The sequence below is a fragment of the Vipera ursinii genome, assembly GCF_947247035.1.
Source record: "Vipera ursinii genome assembly, chromosome: 2".
Taxonomy (NCBI): domain Eukaryota; kingdom Metazoa; phylum Chordata; class Lepidosauria; order Squamata; family Viperidae; genus Vipera; species Vipera ursinii.
In genome coordinates this window covers 243035001-243052060 of record NC_139513.1, presented here as the reverse complement: position 1 = coordinate 243052060, position 17060 = coordinate 243035001, and the positions used below count along the sequence as shown (strand labels likewise).

Here is a 17060-nt window from a genome sequence, read left to right as displayed (position 1 = left end):
GGAACCGGTTCCCAGTGGCTCTTTTCCTTTTTCAGGTTGCCGACCCCTGGACTAGAAGATTCCCAAAGTAATTCTAACTCTGTTATTCTGTTATTTATCTGACACCATATTCTACAGATGGTTTTTAACAGAAGTTTGAACTGATACCTTACATCGAGATATCGAAATAAGGGTGCATTTGCTCTGGGGTTATAATTAACCCATATCACCTTTTCCTTCAGCTTTCCTGACATTTTAATGCTTAGAATTAAAAAAAAAGATGTGTTATGCTTAGAATGATTTAAATCTTGATAGGATTTATTAGGATTATGTCGTAATTTATAAAAAGATTTTTACAGTTCATCCATGCCTTACAGTTCATCCATACATTAGGAGTGTCTCACTCTCACAATGATTAGATTTACTGGCAGTGGGGGTTCAGCAACAATATTGTCCTATATGTTAGTCGTTAAAAGGTATTACTCCATAAAATGCTTAGTGTGTCATCATTTATATAATAAAATAGGTGCTATTAAAATATGTAAAATCATTGTCTAAGAAATGTGAACCACATTTTTTCCTGTAAGTATACATACACCTTGATACAACTAGAGATAATTATCATCACTTATGGCAAGTATTTATTTACAAACATTAATCACTTTAAGCTGCTTGAACTAATGGTAAATATTATTAGCTGAATATCTAAATCAAGTAACATGTGTATTTAATACCCACAGGCAAAATACATTGGCCAGAAACTCCCTGAGTATGCATATGAATATACTCATTTGCAGCCCATCTTGTATGCCCTTGGAGTGGGTGTGTCTAGCAGGGATCCAGACCATCTGAAATTCCTGTTCGAAGGAAGTGAAGAGTTTTGCTGCCTTCCTACTTTCGCAATCATACCAGCTCAATCTTCCATGCTTGGTCATGACATATACAGTATTCCAGGACTCAATATTGATGTAACAAGAGTAAGAGCAACTGAATTTGTTTTATTAGGAATTGGAAAGAGTTTTAAATATATAAAACTTTAAAATCTTTGGTTAGAATCTGAGTGTCAAATCCATAGTTTGGCTTCCCATTTTTCCTGTGTCCAAGATAACGAAGTTTGGGAGTTGGGTTTAGTCAATTCTGTAGGATTAATATCAATATCACAGCAATTTAGTAGCGATGGAATAACAAAGTAATTGGATATGCTTGATTAGACATTTCATGTAGGTGTTTTTTCAATGCTTCTTTGAAGCCAGGATGAAGTACTAATGAGCTTGAGGTATTTTGCACTTTAATTTCTACTTTCAGAAGAAAGAAAGAAAGAAAGAAAGAAACTAGGAAAGATACTGATAATATGATTTTTAAAGAAATACCCAAGTCACTGAAAGTTTAGTGAAAGGAAAAAGGTGAATTAAATGAAAGCTACTTTTTAAATTGGATCCTTAGTAGAGATAAGGATATTTTGCATCTAATGGCATATTCACTTCCAGACACTGAAGATTTACAAGGCCATAAAATAGTAATGCCTCATTTCTTTCATTACTTTTCACCAGATAAAAAAGTAATGCCTTTTATTGGGAAAATCCTCAATGTGAACTTTAGTCCTGTTTTTCCCCCCACTTTGCCAAATTAAACTGGTAATGTATTTAAGAAAACAAGTTTGGTATATATTTCAGTGAAATAGTTCTATATTCTGTGAAAAATCTTTTTTTCTTAGGCTTTACATGGTGAACAGTATTTGGAGTTGTACAAACCGCTTCCTACATCGGGTGAGACTTTTATGTATCTAATTCCATTGGAAAATATATTGTATTCCCATAAATGTACCACACAATTTCTCTCCTTTTTTCAAGAAGAGTTATTGTTTTTTTCTAAGTTCTTTGAAATTATATGAATAGGAGTTCCATTGGAATAGAACCACTTCTGAATACTGTAGAGCTATAGCTAAGTTATACCTTTTCTGCCTGCACTTAAGGGAAGATGTTCTAATCTATGTACTATCATGCATCAAAGAGTATTTAATATAATCTTCATCAACAGTGACTCCAAATTGGTTAAGGTTCAAATAATCTGTGCCACCTAGGAATAATGAAAATGAAAATTCCAACGCTCCTGAAGACCACGTTTTTTGTAGGATGAATTAGTGTTTTTGTGCAGAAGGATACTCCTTTTGCATTCAAATCAAGGACATGCAAGGGGGTCAAACAATTCAAATGATTGCCACAATTATCTAGTTGAAACCCTGCCTCCTTTATATAAGTATCACAATGGGGCTTCAATCACATGGTTACACCTGCCTTCTTGATTGGTCTTGGTTGTTGCCCTCAAATGTCCTTGGTTCAAATAATACCATTTTGTGTAATACCTGTTCTGTGCCATATTAATAATAAACATTGATAGTCTGTGAAGAAAACAGAAAAATATCTGTTCTGTTTGAATGCTTATTTGTTATTTAATTTTTTTTTACATTTTAGGAAAACTGACTTCACAAGCCACTGTTGCTGACATTCTTGATAAAGGCTCAGGAGCTCTTATACTCTTAGATGGTAATTCTCTTGGATTTTGTGATCGATAAATGGCTAGAGGGGTTGGAGTAGAAACTGTGCTGAAAAGTCATTGATGATAACTTGGAAGCCATCTCAGGAGAAAGTTTTATAAAATGAATTTTGCCTGGGTTTTCCAAACCATTCCCATAGCATTCCATTTCCACAAAGTAGTATTGTGGCTCTTCCAATTTTGCAATGCTGCCTAATCTGAAAAAGTAGTGATATGTGTGTTTGAAGTCCAATTTTTTAGAAGGCATACTGAAGCCTAGCGTCTCTTACCCCAACCAGACATTCTTCTTGTTTTCACTTATAACCATATTCATAGATATATTTTAAAAGTCATCTGCTGTTTTAAAATACCTTTTACAATTCCTTTCAGCTGTTCCTACAATAGTTTTTCCAATAACCATAAATTTTAACAAATGGGTAAAATAAAGTCTCAACCTAGTTCATGTAGGTTGGTCCAAAATAAAATAAAAGCATTCAGAATAAAAAATGATAAAGAGCTGGCATCAGACAAGGTTTTATAGTCACCAGTAGCTAGTTTCCTGATCTCAGATGGGAAAGTGATAGAGTAGAGCATTAAAAACTTATGACAACATATAGAAAACCCTCACATAACTTTAATTCCTCTAGATGTGCTAAAGATGTTCAGCTGTTCCAAAGTATTCGTTCTGTAGGGCTTTAACTGAACATGCCAACCTTGAGATAAGGCTAGAAATAGAATAATACAGGTAGTTCTTGACTTACAACAGTTCATTTAGTGACCATTAAAATGGCACTAAAAAAAGTGACTTATGACCGTTTTTCACATGATCATTGCAGCATCCTCATGATCACACGATCAAAATTCAGATGCTTGGCAACTGACTCATATTTATGATTGTTGCAATGTCCTGAGGTCACATGACCACCTTTTATGACATTCTGACAGACAAAGGCAATGGGGAACCCACATTCACTTATTGTGTCTAACAGTTGCAGTGATTCACTTAACAAACATGGGAAGAAAGCTTGTGAAATGAGGCAAAACTCACTTAACAAATATCTTGCTTAGCAACAGAAATTTTGGGCTCAATTGTGGTCATAAGACGAGGACGTAATCTGAATGAGGTGAAATTAAATATATCATTTCCAGTTTGTTGCAGTCAATAAGTAATATCCTAGCAGTATCAGAAAAACAAAGTGATTTTGGTTAAAAATCCTATTAAATTGAAACTAAACCTATATAATAACTCTGTTTCACCTTAGTCCAGTTCTTGTACCGGACATTGCCTGGACAGTCATGCCCTCCTTATCTCCCTCTGAGGGCAGAAAAATAACCCTAGTCCATTCTTCTTCCCTTCGCTGAATAACAACAAAGAAAGAAATCCTGAACTCATGTATACAATATAACTCAATACTATAATGAACCAGCATTTCATATACACATTACTTATGCCTGCCAGTGTTCTAAAACAGGAGCCAGTCTTCCCCTTCTAGTGTTTTATAATTAGCTGACCATTACCCAGTTCATTCATAGCTGTAGTCAGGTTGATATATTCCATATACCAGTGATATAGTCTAGGATGGCAAAAGCATCTCTAAGAATCATCAATCATTTTAGTGTCATACTTACCGTATATTAATTTCAAATACCGGTAATAATAATACAACCTCAAATATGTGAATATTTCAGTTTCCAGATTGAACCATCAGCAAAGTTAATACTCTCCCAGTGATTGTAGGTTTCTATCTTTGAAAAGTGTATTACACCCAAGCCACTCTATTCATTTAAAAAAAACCAAACCAAACCATGGTATGTTTAAAATTAAAAAGGCACCATTTTTGACTTTCTATTCCTATCTAGTACACACATACCATGGAAAGGATCTTTTGTGCTATAATCAGTTCTCTGTCTTTGCTGTTGGAGCTGGAGGATTTGGGGGAAAGCGATCATCTGAGAAAGCCAAGGTAATATTAATTTTGTGTTAGGCTACTGAATTTCAAATGTACTGCCAATTACTTAACAGTCATAAAAGTAATTACTCCCTGTATTCAGTTCACTCACTTTAAAGTTGATTCCCCCCCCCCACTAAGTTCCTTCCAGCTCATACTATGCTCCCTACCATCGCCTCTCAGAATGTATCTATTGCATTGGTTGTGCTAAGTACGGCTGATGGTAGGGCACTGTAAGTAAAAGTGAGGTAAAGATAATATGCTCCCTGGCAACATTTGCTATTTAGGGAGGATGGTCAGGGTGCTGATTTTTGGCCTAATATTACTTTGATGTATTATTATATCAACTTAAAACTTTGCAGTGTACCAATCGATTGCCCCCTGCAATCCATGTTCTCATTAATTACCTCTGCCAAATTTTCAGTACAAGGTCTCTACATGAGAAACTGTCCACTCTAGTTAAGTTTTAGAGTTCACCAATTTGTTTAAAACTATTAAATATCTGGCATTTCATAAAGAAAAAGAACGCTTGTTTCTGTGTTCATTTATTCATTCCTCTCCTTTAGGTGACAGAGGAGGCCCCCAAGAGGCCCCCAGATGTTGTAGTCACTGATGCCACTACAGCAGATCAGGTAAATACTTTGCTTCTTAGTGAAATGTTTCATCTGTACAATTTTATGTGAGGAGTCTCAGTTCACATTTTTTTATAAATACTAAGTTACTACTAAAATTAGAGGACTCAACGATTTTTAAAATTTTGCAGTACAGAGTTTAACTGCTTGAATCCAAGACCTAACTTAGGTCTTGTATTCTACGGCAAACACCAGCATGCTTCCTATTTTAAACATGTTTTAAGCATCCATTAATAGAACTTTGTCCTTTAAATAAATATATTCACATAATCACATCTAAAAAAACCTGTTTCCCTCCTTTTCCTAGGAGGTCAATGTGGGATACAGATCTAACAATCTCACTTGTTCAGTAAATTCCTCAGAAATAATCCTCTGGGGTAGGCTGGGCCCAACATCACTCAGTGATCTTCTACGAATGAGAATAAATTTGAACCTCGGCTTCCCCAGGAGTGAGGGAAGATACCAGCTCACTTCAACAACTCTGAATGAGGAAAATCTAGGTTTTCATTTGCACCAGTTCTTATACATGGCGTTGAACTAAATAGCAGAAGCTTTAACCATTCACAGTGCACTTTTCTAATATGTGGCTGAATAATTATGGGCAGGAATTAGTCTTTCTCTCTTTGCCTCAGTCATATGCAGAGAGGCAGAAGGAATCAAAGGAAGAAGGAAATGTTCTTAAGCAGATGTTTAAATCATTGTCAAAACCTTTCTTGCATTCACTCCATACTGAAAATCCCCATCATCTGTCATGACTGGCATTGGAAAGCATAAAGACAGAAGTGATGGAGGGAGCAGAGGTTGCTATCACATCAGAAGCCTGAGGTCCTTTTCCTTATCTCTCTCTCAGCCTTTGAAGCATATAGCGAATATTCTTCCCTTTCCATCTGCTTTTGCACAGATTCACTGACTTTGCCCCTAGTCCACAGGTCTGCAACCCGCAGCTCCGGAGCCGCATGCAGCTCTTTCAGCCGTCTCCTGCGGCTCCTGGTCCTCTGCCATGTGCAGTCCCAAAAAAAAAAAGTGGGACTAAAAAAGTTCAACCAATGAATTCAAATATGCAGGGTAGGTGCATATCTCGCCTTGGCTCCACTCTTCAGTCAAACCCTGTTCTGTGCATGTGCGCATGTACATGCATGCGCACATATTTTTTGCGGCTCCCAGTTTTTCCTTTTGTGAGGGAACCAGTTCCGAGTGGCTCTTTCACTGTTTGAGGTTGCTGACCCTTGCCCTAGTCTGTAAAGTCAGGTTTTTGGCCTGCAAATCAAGACTGACCAAGGAGAATAGGACCAGAAGTGCAACCTACTTTTCGAACAAGCTGGCCTGGCCTGATGGGATGGGGTTGGGTTTTATTAATCTGTTTTAACCTATTTTTTAATGTGTTCTAACTTATTCATGGGCATTTTGTTTAATTGTTTTTAATTTTTGTATCTTGTTTTTTAATATGTATTGCCCTGTTCACCGCCCTGAGTCCTTCGGGAGAAGGGTGGTATACAAATAAAATTAATAAATAAATAAATAAACACTAGGCTCATTTCCTTGACTGTGAGGGGGCCAATGAAGGAAAGAATTTAATGACCTGAGGGTATCCAGAAGCGATTGTTTTATAACTTCTGCCATACAAGAGAGCAATTATTTCTACAAAGTCTCCCATCTTCTCTAGCAGTCCATGATATTTAAGGCAAGTTCACTGCCTTAAAACAGTGAAGGAGGAGTGGCAGGAGGGAGGAGGGAGAAAAACATTAATAGGTTGTCATTAGAATATACAGTGATCTGTAATATCAGGTAATTGGCTTGGATTCTGGCTGAATTAAGTAATGTGTTCTAAAAGTTTCAACATAAATTTTAAAAGACTTTTTTTTCAGCCATGAAAAGCAAATGGTGCTTTTTTTTCTATCCTTCCCGTTATTTCTTTGTAATGGTGCGCTTCTTTCAAGTGTGTTTTCTTCTGTTTAATCTTTGCATCAAGCCAAAGTGTTGACAGAAGATAGAACTAAATCTAAAAGCATTTAATTGTTAACAATTTGTGGACAGATGAAAATATCCATTTCGCCCCCGCAGGGGGATGCTCTGACTACAGAGTTTAAAAGGATCTTCTCTGTACTGCCAATTATCAGAATGAGGTTTTAAATCAATGAAAGGAGAAATATTTTATCAGGGGATTTATTTCCCTATTGGGAGCCATCTCTTGATCTGTCTGTGATGGCTTTTGGAAAAGGGCTAATAAGAAATCAGTTTTCAGAAACTCCTATCACTGGGAGTCAGTAAGGAGAAAATAAATGGTGGCAAATAATGGCAATGACAACAAGCAGCCATTTGGGACAACAGTTGTGTCATTGGTAATGCATGTAATATTTTGTATTTTTTCAAAGTTAACCTAATGGACTTTTAATTCCATTCTTTTCCTCTGTATAAAGAATACATACAGTATTAATGCTGGATATAATAATGATATATTCTCATTGTCTTGATTTTTGTGTGTCTGTGGTAGTTTTCATATGTTGTCTTTGAATTCCTTTCTGTTTGATTCCTTCACCACTTATTGTGCAAATATTGTAAATTGACCTAATAAGTGTTGATAAAATGTTCTCCTCTATTCATGTTTTAAGAAGTATTTATACTTCAGCTACTATAGTTCACAAATATATTGGAATATACACAATCTCCCTACAGGTGATTGAGGCTAGTACCTAAAAAGGCATTTTTTATTAAGATTACAGTGTTTTCTCAATATGTACTATAAACCACTAGAAGAGAATATATGTAGCTCAAAATTGAGCTGTGGGGTCCCTGGTATTTTCTGAATTTGGTTGTTTTCCTACAGATGTTTCATTACCCAACTAGGTAACATCTTCAGTCCTAGTAGAAGAAAGCACACAGTACTTTGCCATGAAGCATGTCCAAGATTCCATGAAATACTGAATTTTCAACAGTTTTGCCCTTAAGTGTATTGTGTAACTTCCATCTTTTGTCCTACTGCTATGTAAGAAAAGTTTTTTTAAAGTCTTTGTTAGAAGTTTATGTATTAAATGTATAAACTGTTTGACTTCATTATGACTCTGGGCAGTATAACATTTAAATAAAACTATTCCACACAGTATAAAAAGAATGTCCAGAGAAAACAAACACTATCTCCCAAATTGGTTTCAGACAGCTGCCCCCACTCACCCCTCTTTGAGAAAGAACTATAAATCTAAGAAGATTCCTCAAATTTTGCAACAATCCTAAAGGCAATTCAACTCCCCCCCACAACTAAAGGTGGGGTATGTCCCCCATCAAGATGGTCCAAATATCCAGTGATAGATGTCTGTGCTACAAGGCAGAAAACCAAGAAATAAACTTCACACAAAAGTTAAAAACTATTTTTATTTAGACTGGCTATAGTAACACAATCTTGTAAGTCTGATTGCACTTCCTCCTCCTCCCTTTTTTATAAAATGTAAATTAGGAAAGTGACTGAGAAGTTTGTGGACACTTTTTCTTTTTTATCATATTTTATTGATTTTTTTTTACAAATCATTAGTGCTTAGTAAACAATGTGTTGTCTGGGTTCATTTTTTACTTAAAGATACAAACAAGACGTTTGTCCACACTTTCTACATATCACAGGTTCAATCTACATTTTTCTTCTCATGCTCTGGGGAATGGTTTCCCCATGTCTCCTTCAATGTCATCTTCTTTACTCTCTACAATAGGGCAGTTCAAATCCAGCATTGCCATAGTTTTTAAATGATTCATAATGGAAAAGATTATGAAAGAGATTGAAATAATCTATCAATAGCTGCACCTCTACTTTGAAGGGGATGGACATACAGAACTACATCTTTGAGTCAATGTGAAAGGGACCTTTACTGAGACACGAGGTACATGCAGAGAATTTCTCTGTTTGGGGAACACATGAACACCTTTGCACTACCACTGAACCCATGCTTATAGAAGAAGCATGAGGTACTGGTGGACTGTGTAGGAGATTTCACTAGTAGGTACCATTCTTCAAACAGTTAAATGTTCCTACCTTTAGGATTTATTGGTGACCTCTACAATTCATACTGTTTCTAGTCTGGGGGTCCGTTTGGCTTCTGTTATTACTTCTGTTATTGTAGTTGCATTGAATTGTGCTGGATATTGAAACACCACATAAAGTATAGTACTAAAGACTGGGGGAAGCTTTCAGAAGCTTCAGTGATCTCTTTGTTTTCAACTCTTATAGTAAGCATAAATAAGCAGCAATAGCATAGCAATAAACAGCAAAGCCAGGAATCCAGACAGCAGCCTAGTTACATAAAAGGAAGGAAGATTTCAAATGACTTAACAGACCAAACGGATCTTTTGCCAACTCAGTGGAAGCACCTACATCCCAGGACTATATATCTTAAGTGAAACTTGTCGTAGTAGAAATTTATAAACAGAAATACGTGCATGTTAAATTTTTTAAAAGTATACATGTAATAGCCTCTGTGATTCAGGAAAACAAAAGCACTCTCAGAGCGTGGATATATGTGCATTTAACATCCGGTTTCATTAGCTCATCTTTAGTTTAATTCTTTTCCTCCTATCCTTCCATATCTCAAGGTCTTGATGAACTTCAAGGATTCATTGTTCTATGAGAGAAAGTGAAATCTGTGGGTCCTTGTAATATTTGCTTTTAATTTGGTAGCGTGACATGGCGAAAATGTATGTGTATTGTTTCTGCCATAGATTGATTTTTTGCTCCACAAATTACATATCCTTGGATCCTTTAGTGTTCTTTTATTTCTGTTTTTCTTCCCTTGCTATTTCAGCTGCTCTTTGATAGGGTTATGGAGTTAAACAACAGGGCTGGCCTTAATTCACAGTGCTGCTGTTTGTTATTATAGAAAATAATCTTGTAAGGGATTAATCTTGCAGAGGGCAGACCTAATTCTAGCTTAGGTATTTTTTTTAAGCGTCCTTTGGCCAGTGTGTTTATTTCTAGATGATAGAAGATAAAACTGTAGCTTAAGGGATTTGTCAGGCTGTTGCTTTTTTCCCTTACACAAATGTTTAATATCTGACAACTAAATTTATCTTTATAGCATTCCTTGCTATATCAATTTTCAGAGCAAACATTCCCCTTTATGTGTGCGTGTGAAGCTACTGATAGTTTTTCTCTCCGTATGTACATTCTCTTGTATAACATATTTGCTTTCAAGAGCTTTAATTTAAACTTTAAATATTTGTTAAGTTTCCATATTTTCAAGAAATTTATATTATTTTATGAATGTAGTAGAAAGTTTTCACTTATATAGCCTTCCATAAGTATGTTTTAAATTGATAGCAAGAAGTTAAACAGAACCTAGTTCTGTGCAGATGTTCACACAAGAATGGATAAACAGAAGAAAAATATGCATGTGATACTCCCGTTTACATAGCTTCTTTCAGTTATTATTATGAAGAGCTCTATAAAATGCCATGTGTACACTTGCAATGCTATATTGTGTTATATTTTGTAATTAAGGAAAGAGAGGGATTTTCAGTGTTTTTATAAAAAACTGCAAGAAAAAATGTTCACTGTTTCTTTTGAGAACTGTGATCCTCAACCAGATAGGGGCAGAACTGCTCTTTATCAAAATGTATAAGAAATAAGAAATTCAGTTGTGGATCTACATATTTTCAATTTAGCTTTATTAATTACTTATCTATACTATGCCACTATAATTGTTTGCTTTATTCTAGGTCTGAAAATATATTTGATTAAAACACTTTTTACTTAGAGAGAGAGAGAGAGAGAGGCTGATTCATTTTCTCTCATTCATAAAATAATGCATGATTGTATTGTTGGCTTCAATTTATGTTAGTTTTGCCTGTAACCTTTATTGTTGACAGCTGGCAGTACTGAAAAATGGGTACAGACAGGCTGGATATTGTCTTTCCACTTTTGATCTGGCAGAACTTCTAAATTGTTAGGAAATAAAATTTGACAGTTTCTGTTATTAATTGGAGAACAATCCACCCATATCACAACTGACTTCAGTCTATTACTCCTAATGATTTGATTTTTGTCCAGATTTTTTTACATGATATTGAAAATGAAAGGAAATATCATTGTTGCAGGCATGTAGAGGTTGCTAGGGTTATTTCATTTGTTTTTCAGTTCTCTTTTGCCAATTTTATCTGTGCTCTTAAATTACTTTTAATTAAGACAGAATAGATTCCCCATACAGCATTGTTGGCAAAGTGATTTTTGGAAGCATGAACATTAACTCAGAAGCAGCAAATTCCAGGGCCAGTTTGGTGTAGTGGTTAAGGCACCAAGCTAGATACCAGGAGATTGTGGTTTCTAGTCCTACCTTAGGCATGAAAGCCTGCTGGGTGACTTTTGACAGGGTTCTTTTAGTGGGGAAAATATGAGAAGGGAGGAGTATTAGATACGTTGAGTTATTTACAAAAATAATAAAGGTAGGCTATAAATAAACGAAGCCAAGTTGTACATAGCAGTTTATAAAAAGTTGTATGCTTCTGGAACAGTTTTGCTTTCCAATATACTTCAGTTCTACCTTAAGAAAGATCTGGTTGCTGCCTGCTCCCCATCAGTCCTAAATGTCTCAGTTATATAACAAAGTAACAGATGAGCAGGTTCACTCCAGCTGTACATCAGCAATCCGACCGATTGCGACTAAGACCCTACATTAGGACTTATCTCGCTGCAATAAGGGAGGCGAGGTCTAACCACTTCGCCACCCTTATTGCGTCCGCAGATAATCGCCCGGCCGCCCTGTTTAGGGTGACTCGCTCCCTCCTAAATCAGGAGGTGAGGGAGGATCCCTTGCAGGGTCGTGCCGAGGAGTTTAACCAACATCTGTCGGACAAAATCGCTCGGATTCGGACCGGTCTGGACTCTGACTGGGCAGAGTCTGACGATCAGGACACGGGTGGTCTTGTCGATATCATCTGGGAGGAGTTTGATTCTGTGACTCCGGAGGAAGTGGACAGGATCATGGGGAGGCTGAGCACCACCACATGTTTATTGGACCCGTGCCCTTCCTGGCTGGTCTATGCAGCCCGGGAGAGGACACGCAGCTGGTTCCAGGCAGTTATATCGGCTTCTTTGAGTGAGGGTATCTTCCCCGCCGTCTTGAAGGAGGCGGTGGTGAGGCCTCTCCTCAAGAAGCCTGCCCTGGACCCAGCTGTATTGAACAACTTTCGTCCTGTCTCCAACCTTCGCTTTCTTGCGAAGGTTGTTGAGAGTGTGGTGGCGCATCAGCTCCCTCTGGTCCTGGATGAAGCGGATTATCTAGGCCCGTACCAATCGGGTTTCAGGCCCGGGCACAGCACGGAGACGGCATTGGTCGCGCTGGTGAATGATCTCTGGAGGGCTCGGGACAGGGGGCATTCCTCTGTTCTAGTCCTATTAGATCTCTCGGCGGCTTTCGATACCATCGACCATGGTATCTTGCTGCGGCGTCTCAGGGGACTGGGAGTGGGAGGCACAGTTTTACAGTGGTTCTCCTCCTATCTCTTGGGACGTTCGCAGTCGGTGTTGGCAGGGGGGCAGAGGTCGACCGCGAGGTCTCTCATTTGTGGAGTTCCTCAGGGGTCGGTCCTCTCGCCTCTCCTGTTCAACATCTATATGAAGCCGCTGGGTGAGATCATTCGTGGCTTTGGAGTTGGGTATCATCAGTACGCTGATGATACCCAACTTTTCTTTTCGACCCCAAACCACCCCAGTGATGCCCTCAACGTGATGTCCCGTTGCCTGGAGGCGGTTCGGGTCTGGATGGGGAGGAACAGACTTCAACTCAACCCCGACAAGACTGAGTGGCTTTGCATACCTTCATCCCGGGTTTATTCGGACATTCCACCTCTGGCGATGGGGGGTGAACTATTACCCCCCGTAGATAGGGCTCGCAACTTGGGAGTCCTCCTAGATTCACGGCTCACCTTGGAAGACCATATAGGAGCTGTGACTAGGGGGACCTTCGCCCAGGTTCGCCTGGTGCGCCAGTTGCGGCCCTATCTTAGCCGGGATGATTTGTGCACGGTCACTCATGCGCTCGTGTCCTCTCGTCTGGACTACTGCAACGCTCTTTACATGGGGCTGCCCTTGAGGACCACCCGGAAGCTCCAACTGGTACAGAATGCAGCCGCGAGAGTGGTGTTGGGAGTCTCCCGATACTCCCACGTTACACCTCTGCTCCGTGAGCTGCATTGGTTGCCAGTTGTCTTCCGGGTGAGATTCAAGGTACTGGTAACGGTGTTTAAAGCCCTCCATGGCATGGGGCCGGAGTACCTCAGGGAACATCTGCTGCCGGCATCAAGCTCCCTGCGCCCTGTGCGTTCCCACAGAGAGGGCCTCCTCAGGGTGCCACCGATCAGAGAATGTCGATTGGTGGCCCCCAGGGGGAGATCCTTCTCTGTGGGCGCTCCGGAGCTGTGGAATCAGCTACCGGTAGAGCTCCGGATGGCGTCCGATCTTCGCTCCTTTCGTCGCGATCTCAAGACATTTTTGTTTGTACAAGCTGGCCTAGCCTGATGGGGATTGGTGGGGTTGTTTTATCTTTGGGTTTTTAAATTTATTTTGGGGTTTTTAGAATTGTATTTTATTGTTTTTAACTAGGGCATTGTTTAATCTCTTTTTAATGTTTGTATTTGCTGTTTTATTCTGCCCTGTGAACCGCCCTGAGTCCTCAGGGAGAAGGGCGGTATATAAATGTTATTAAATTAAATTAAATTAATTCATCAACCTCCAGATATGGTGGACTGCCATTTTTCTCCATTGAATTGTAATGTAGTTTGTAGACCAAAGACATAGACCAAATATATATCTCTTTGGACCAGGTTACTATGTCACTGTACTTACAATTAATTCTTCTTTGCTTAGTAAATACTGTATATGTCCTGACACAGATGACCTAACAGTACTGTAATATGGATTTTTTTTTAATGAATAGTGGAGGATCCCATGTAAGAACCTAAGTGATTCCTCTGGAGTCACAGCTTAACAGCATTGCAGATTTGATCCCATTAAGTTATTTCATGTGTCAGTCATCTTGTCAACAGTTTATACAGGAAAATCCAGAATCTTAGCTTTCCAAAATTAATAGCAATTCTTAAGCTGAAAAGGTATAAATATTTGGACTATCAGGAAGAAACATGATGCATATATTTAAGGTTTGTTCAGTTGCACATATAGCTTATGGAAAAAGAATATTAATATGTGCCTAAAGAATATTGTCTGCCCAGAGGGTCAGTCTGAGAATGGAAAAGAAATAAAGACTGGCATGAATGCTAAAGGTTTCCGTGGAAGAAAAAGAATCCAAAATGTTGCTGTTGGTTATGTTTAGAGCATCCCCCTTGATTTTGAAGTGTCTTTTTTAAATATAGATTTTGTACAACTATATATCTATGCCTCCATCCACATAAATAACACACACACATAGACACACAAATACGTATTTTTGTGTACAATAGCAAACTCTCAGGTGCCAGCTCCTATAGCAAAAAGAAAATTGAATTGCACACAATACAGAGATATCTGAAGGCTTAGGAAATCTTAAGGTTTGTAATACTCCAAATAATATTTGGTTTCTTCCTCAACTCTAAATTCTAATCATTCTCCTTGGACAGGAGATGGCACCTGATTATTATGAAAACAAAAGTAAAGGTTCTTTCAAACAAAGTTTAGCAATCTTAGAATAGAATAGAGCTGGAAGGGACCTTGGAGGTCTTCTAGTCCAGCCCCCCACTTAAGCAGGAGAACCTATATTATCTCATGATGTTTATGTGGTTTCCCGGCAATAATGCAGAATGGGCTTGATGCTGTCTTCCTCCAAGATTTGGAACTTGTCTCTCCAGCCTAAAACCCTAGGATTTGAGGGAGGATCATCTTAAGTATTAACTGGTTCTACCCTTCTTGCCTGCTTTTCTTTTTTCCCTGAACCCAGTTCAGGTCAGATAGGCACTATCACCTAGAGAGGAAGAAAAAAAAAGTCAAATAGAGAATTTGGAAGAGACTGTCCTGCAAAATGGCATAGTTAGCTTAGCTGAAATGGTAAATAAAAACATTCCAGCAGCATTTTATTGCGTATTGATAGCAGTAGTAGTATTGAAACAGAACTGGAATTAACTTCCTTTCAGATTTTGATCCTGTCGTTGGTCGCTCAAATGACATGCTTCAGTTTGTTTGTTTGTTTACAAATTGTAGTGGTTAGGTAGTTGATTCAAAAACAAGGTTCTATAGAAACCTTCTCCATCTCTCATTCTATGTACTATCTCAGCCCATTTGGCCGAATCAGGCAGATGTACACTCCACACAATGTATCAATCTGTTCTGGAGGATGAAAACACAGACGACTTTCCATTCTGTGTTCATCCTTGCTTGACTGATGTGCCAGGAAATGCAGCTGAATTGAGCCTGTTTGGTTACATTACAGCATCGGTGGTGTCCTGCTTAGATTCTGTATCTTGAAATTTGTTGTGTGTTTTTTTGTTTGTTTTATGATGTTACTTTATTTCCCTCTCAGTAAACTGTAAACTGCAATGAATGTATTTTGGAGTAAATTCTGCTCTTAGTCACAAGAAAAAAATGTAAAGTTTGATTTATTTGTTGATCATGTTTTTCAAATGATTTTTCTTCTGTAGGCTGCCTTGTATCGGCTTAGTGGTGATTGGAATCCTTTGCACATTGACCCTGGATTTGCAACCCTTGGAGGTGAGTTTGAGTAGCTTTTCCATGAAATGAATGACTATTGCTTTTTTAAAAAAAAATGTCCTTTTTAAAAAATATGTATAATTAAGTTTGAGGATGTTTGAATTGTAGCAAACAGTGTTCTTTCCCTGGAATAAAATTACTGTAAGTTGCTTTTGTTTTTCCCTTATGTAAAATACGGTGATGTTTTTAGGTGAAAGTGTGTTTCAAATGTATAACAATAACAACCGTTTGAAAAAATATGTATTTTATTATTCTTCAAGATTAGAGTTGGTCATCGAAAGAAATATTGAGCACTTTGAGAAAACTAAATTTATCTAAAATTAACTTGAAGTGATTAAAACAATGAAACATTGAAGCGTGGGAGAAATGAGTATTTTTTTTTTATTGAAAAGTTTTAACATACATTTTATCTTTAACAGTCCCCCCTCCCCCTCCCCTCTCCCTCCCTCCCTACCCCTCTCCCCCTCCCCCCCGCCCCGACTTCCCAGAGCTAAGTACAAGGTATAAAAACAAAAAAAAACAATCATAAACATCCATATGCTAACAACCATAAACTCTAAAATCTATCACTCTCTGGCTCATATAGGATAATACAAACACTATTAATATTAAATATATATAGAAAAAAAAGGAAAAAAAGAAAAAGAAGAGGAAGACTTATTCAAATGCTACATGAAACTTTTTAGTCCTATATTTGTTCTGGATATACTCAATCCATTTTCTCCATTCCATAATATAACGTTCTTGCGAGTGATCTTTCAAATAAGCCGAAATCTTTGCCATCTCTGCCAGGTCAGAAACCTTTAAAGTCCATTCTTCTATAGTCGGCAGTTCCTCCTTCTTCCAATACTGACCTATTAAGAGTCTTGCTGCCGTAATTAAATTCAACATCAACTTAGTGTCCACAACCGTAGCATCTGTAATTATTCCCAACAGAAAAAGTTGCGGACAAAACTTTATCCTTTGCTTGAAAATCTTCTGCATATTCCACCAGATTTTTATCCAAAAGGCCTTAACCTTTTTGCAAGTCCACCATATATGAAAATATGTTGCATCTTCATCGCCACACCTCCAGCATTTTGGCTGATAATTCGGGTACATACTTGCAAGCTTTTTAGGAGAAATGAGTATTTTTATCTAATGCCAAAAGAACAAAAAAGGAATGCTGCATTCTTGGAAAAGATGTTCCTTAAACAGGGAGTTACCAAGAACACATTTGAAGTCACTTTTTTTTGGCTGGTATCTACCTACTAGATGGGAACATCCTGGAAGCAGAATGTAATAAAGAGAAAGTTTCCT

At 37.9% G+C, this 17060-nt stretch overlaps 1 protein-coding gene across 1 annotated transcript in view; it reads left to right on the top strand.

The window, feature by feature from the left end:
- HSD17B4 (hydroxysteroid 17-beta dehydrogenase 4) overlaps window positions 1-17060 on the top strand; it is a 68243-nt gene that overhangs the window by 34422 nt on the left and 16761 nt on the right. Inside the window, exons 13-18 of the mRNA XM_083354055.1 lie at window positions 720-956; window positions 1694-1745; window positions 2451-2522; window positions 4372-4475; window positions 5027-5092; window positions 15692-15761. Coding sequence (XP_083210181.1) covers window positions 720-956; window positions 1694-1745; window positions 2451-2522; window positions 4372-4475; window positions 5027-5092; window positions 15692-15761 — 601 coding nt within the window. The remainder of the gene's footprint in view (window positions 1-719; window positions 957-1693; window positions 1746-2450; window positions 2523-4371; window positions 4476-5026; window positions 5093-15691; window positions 15762-17060) is intronic.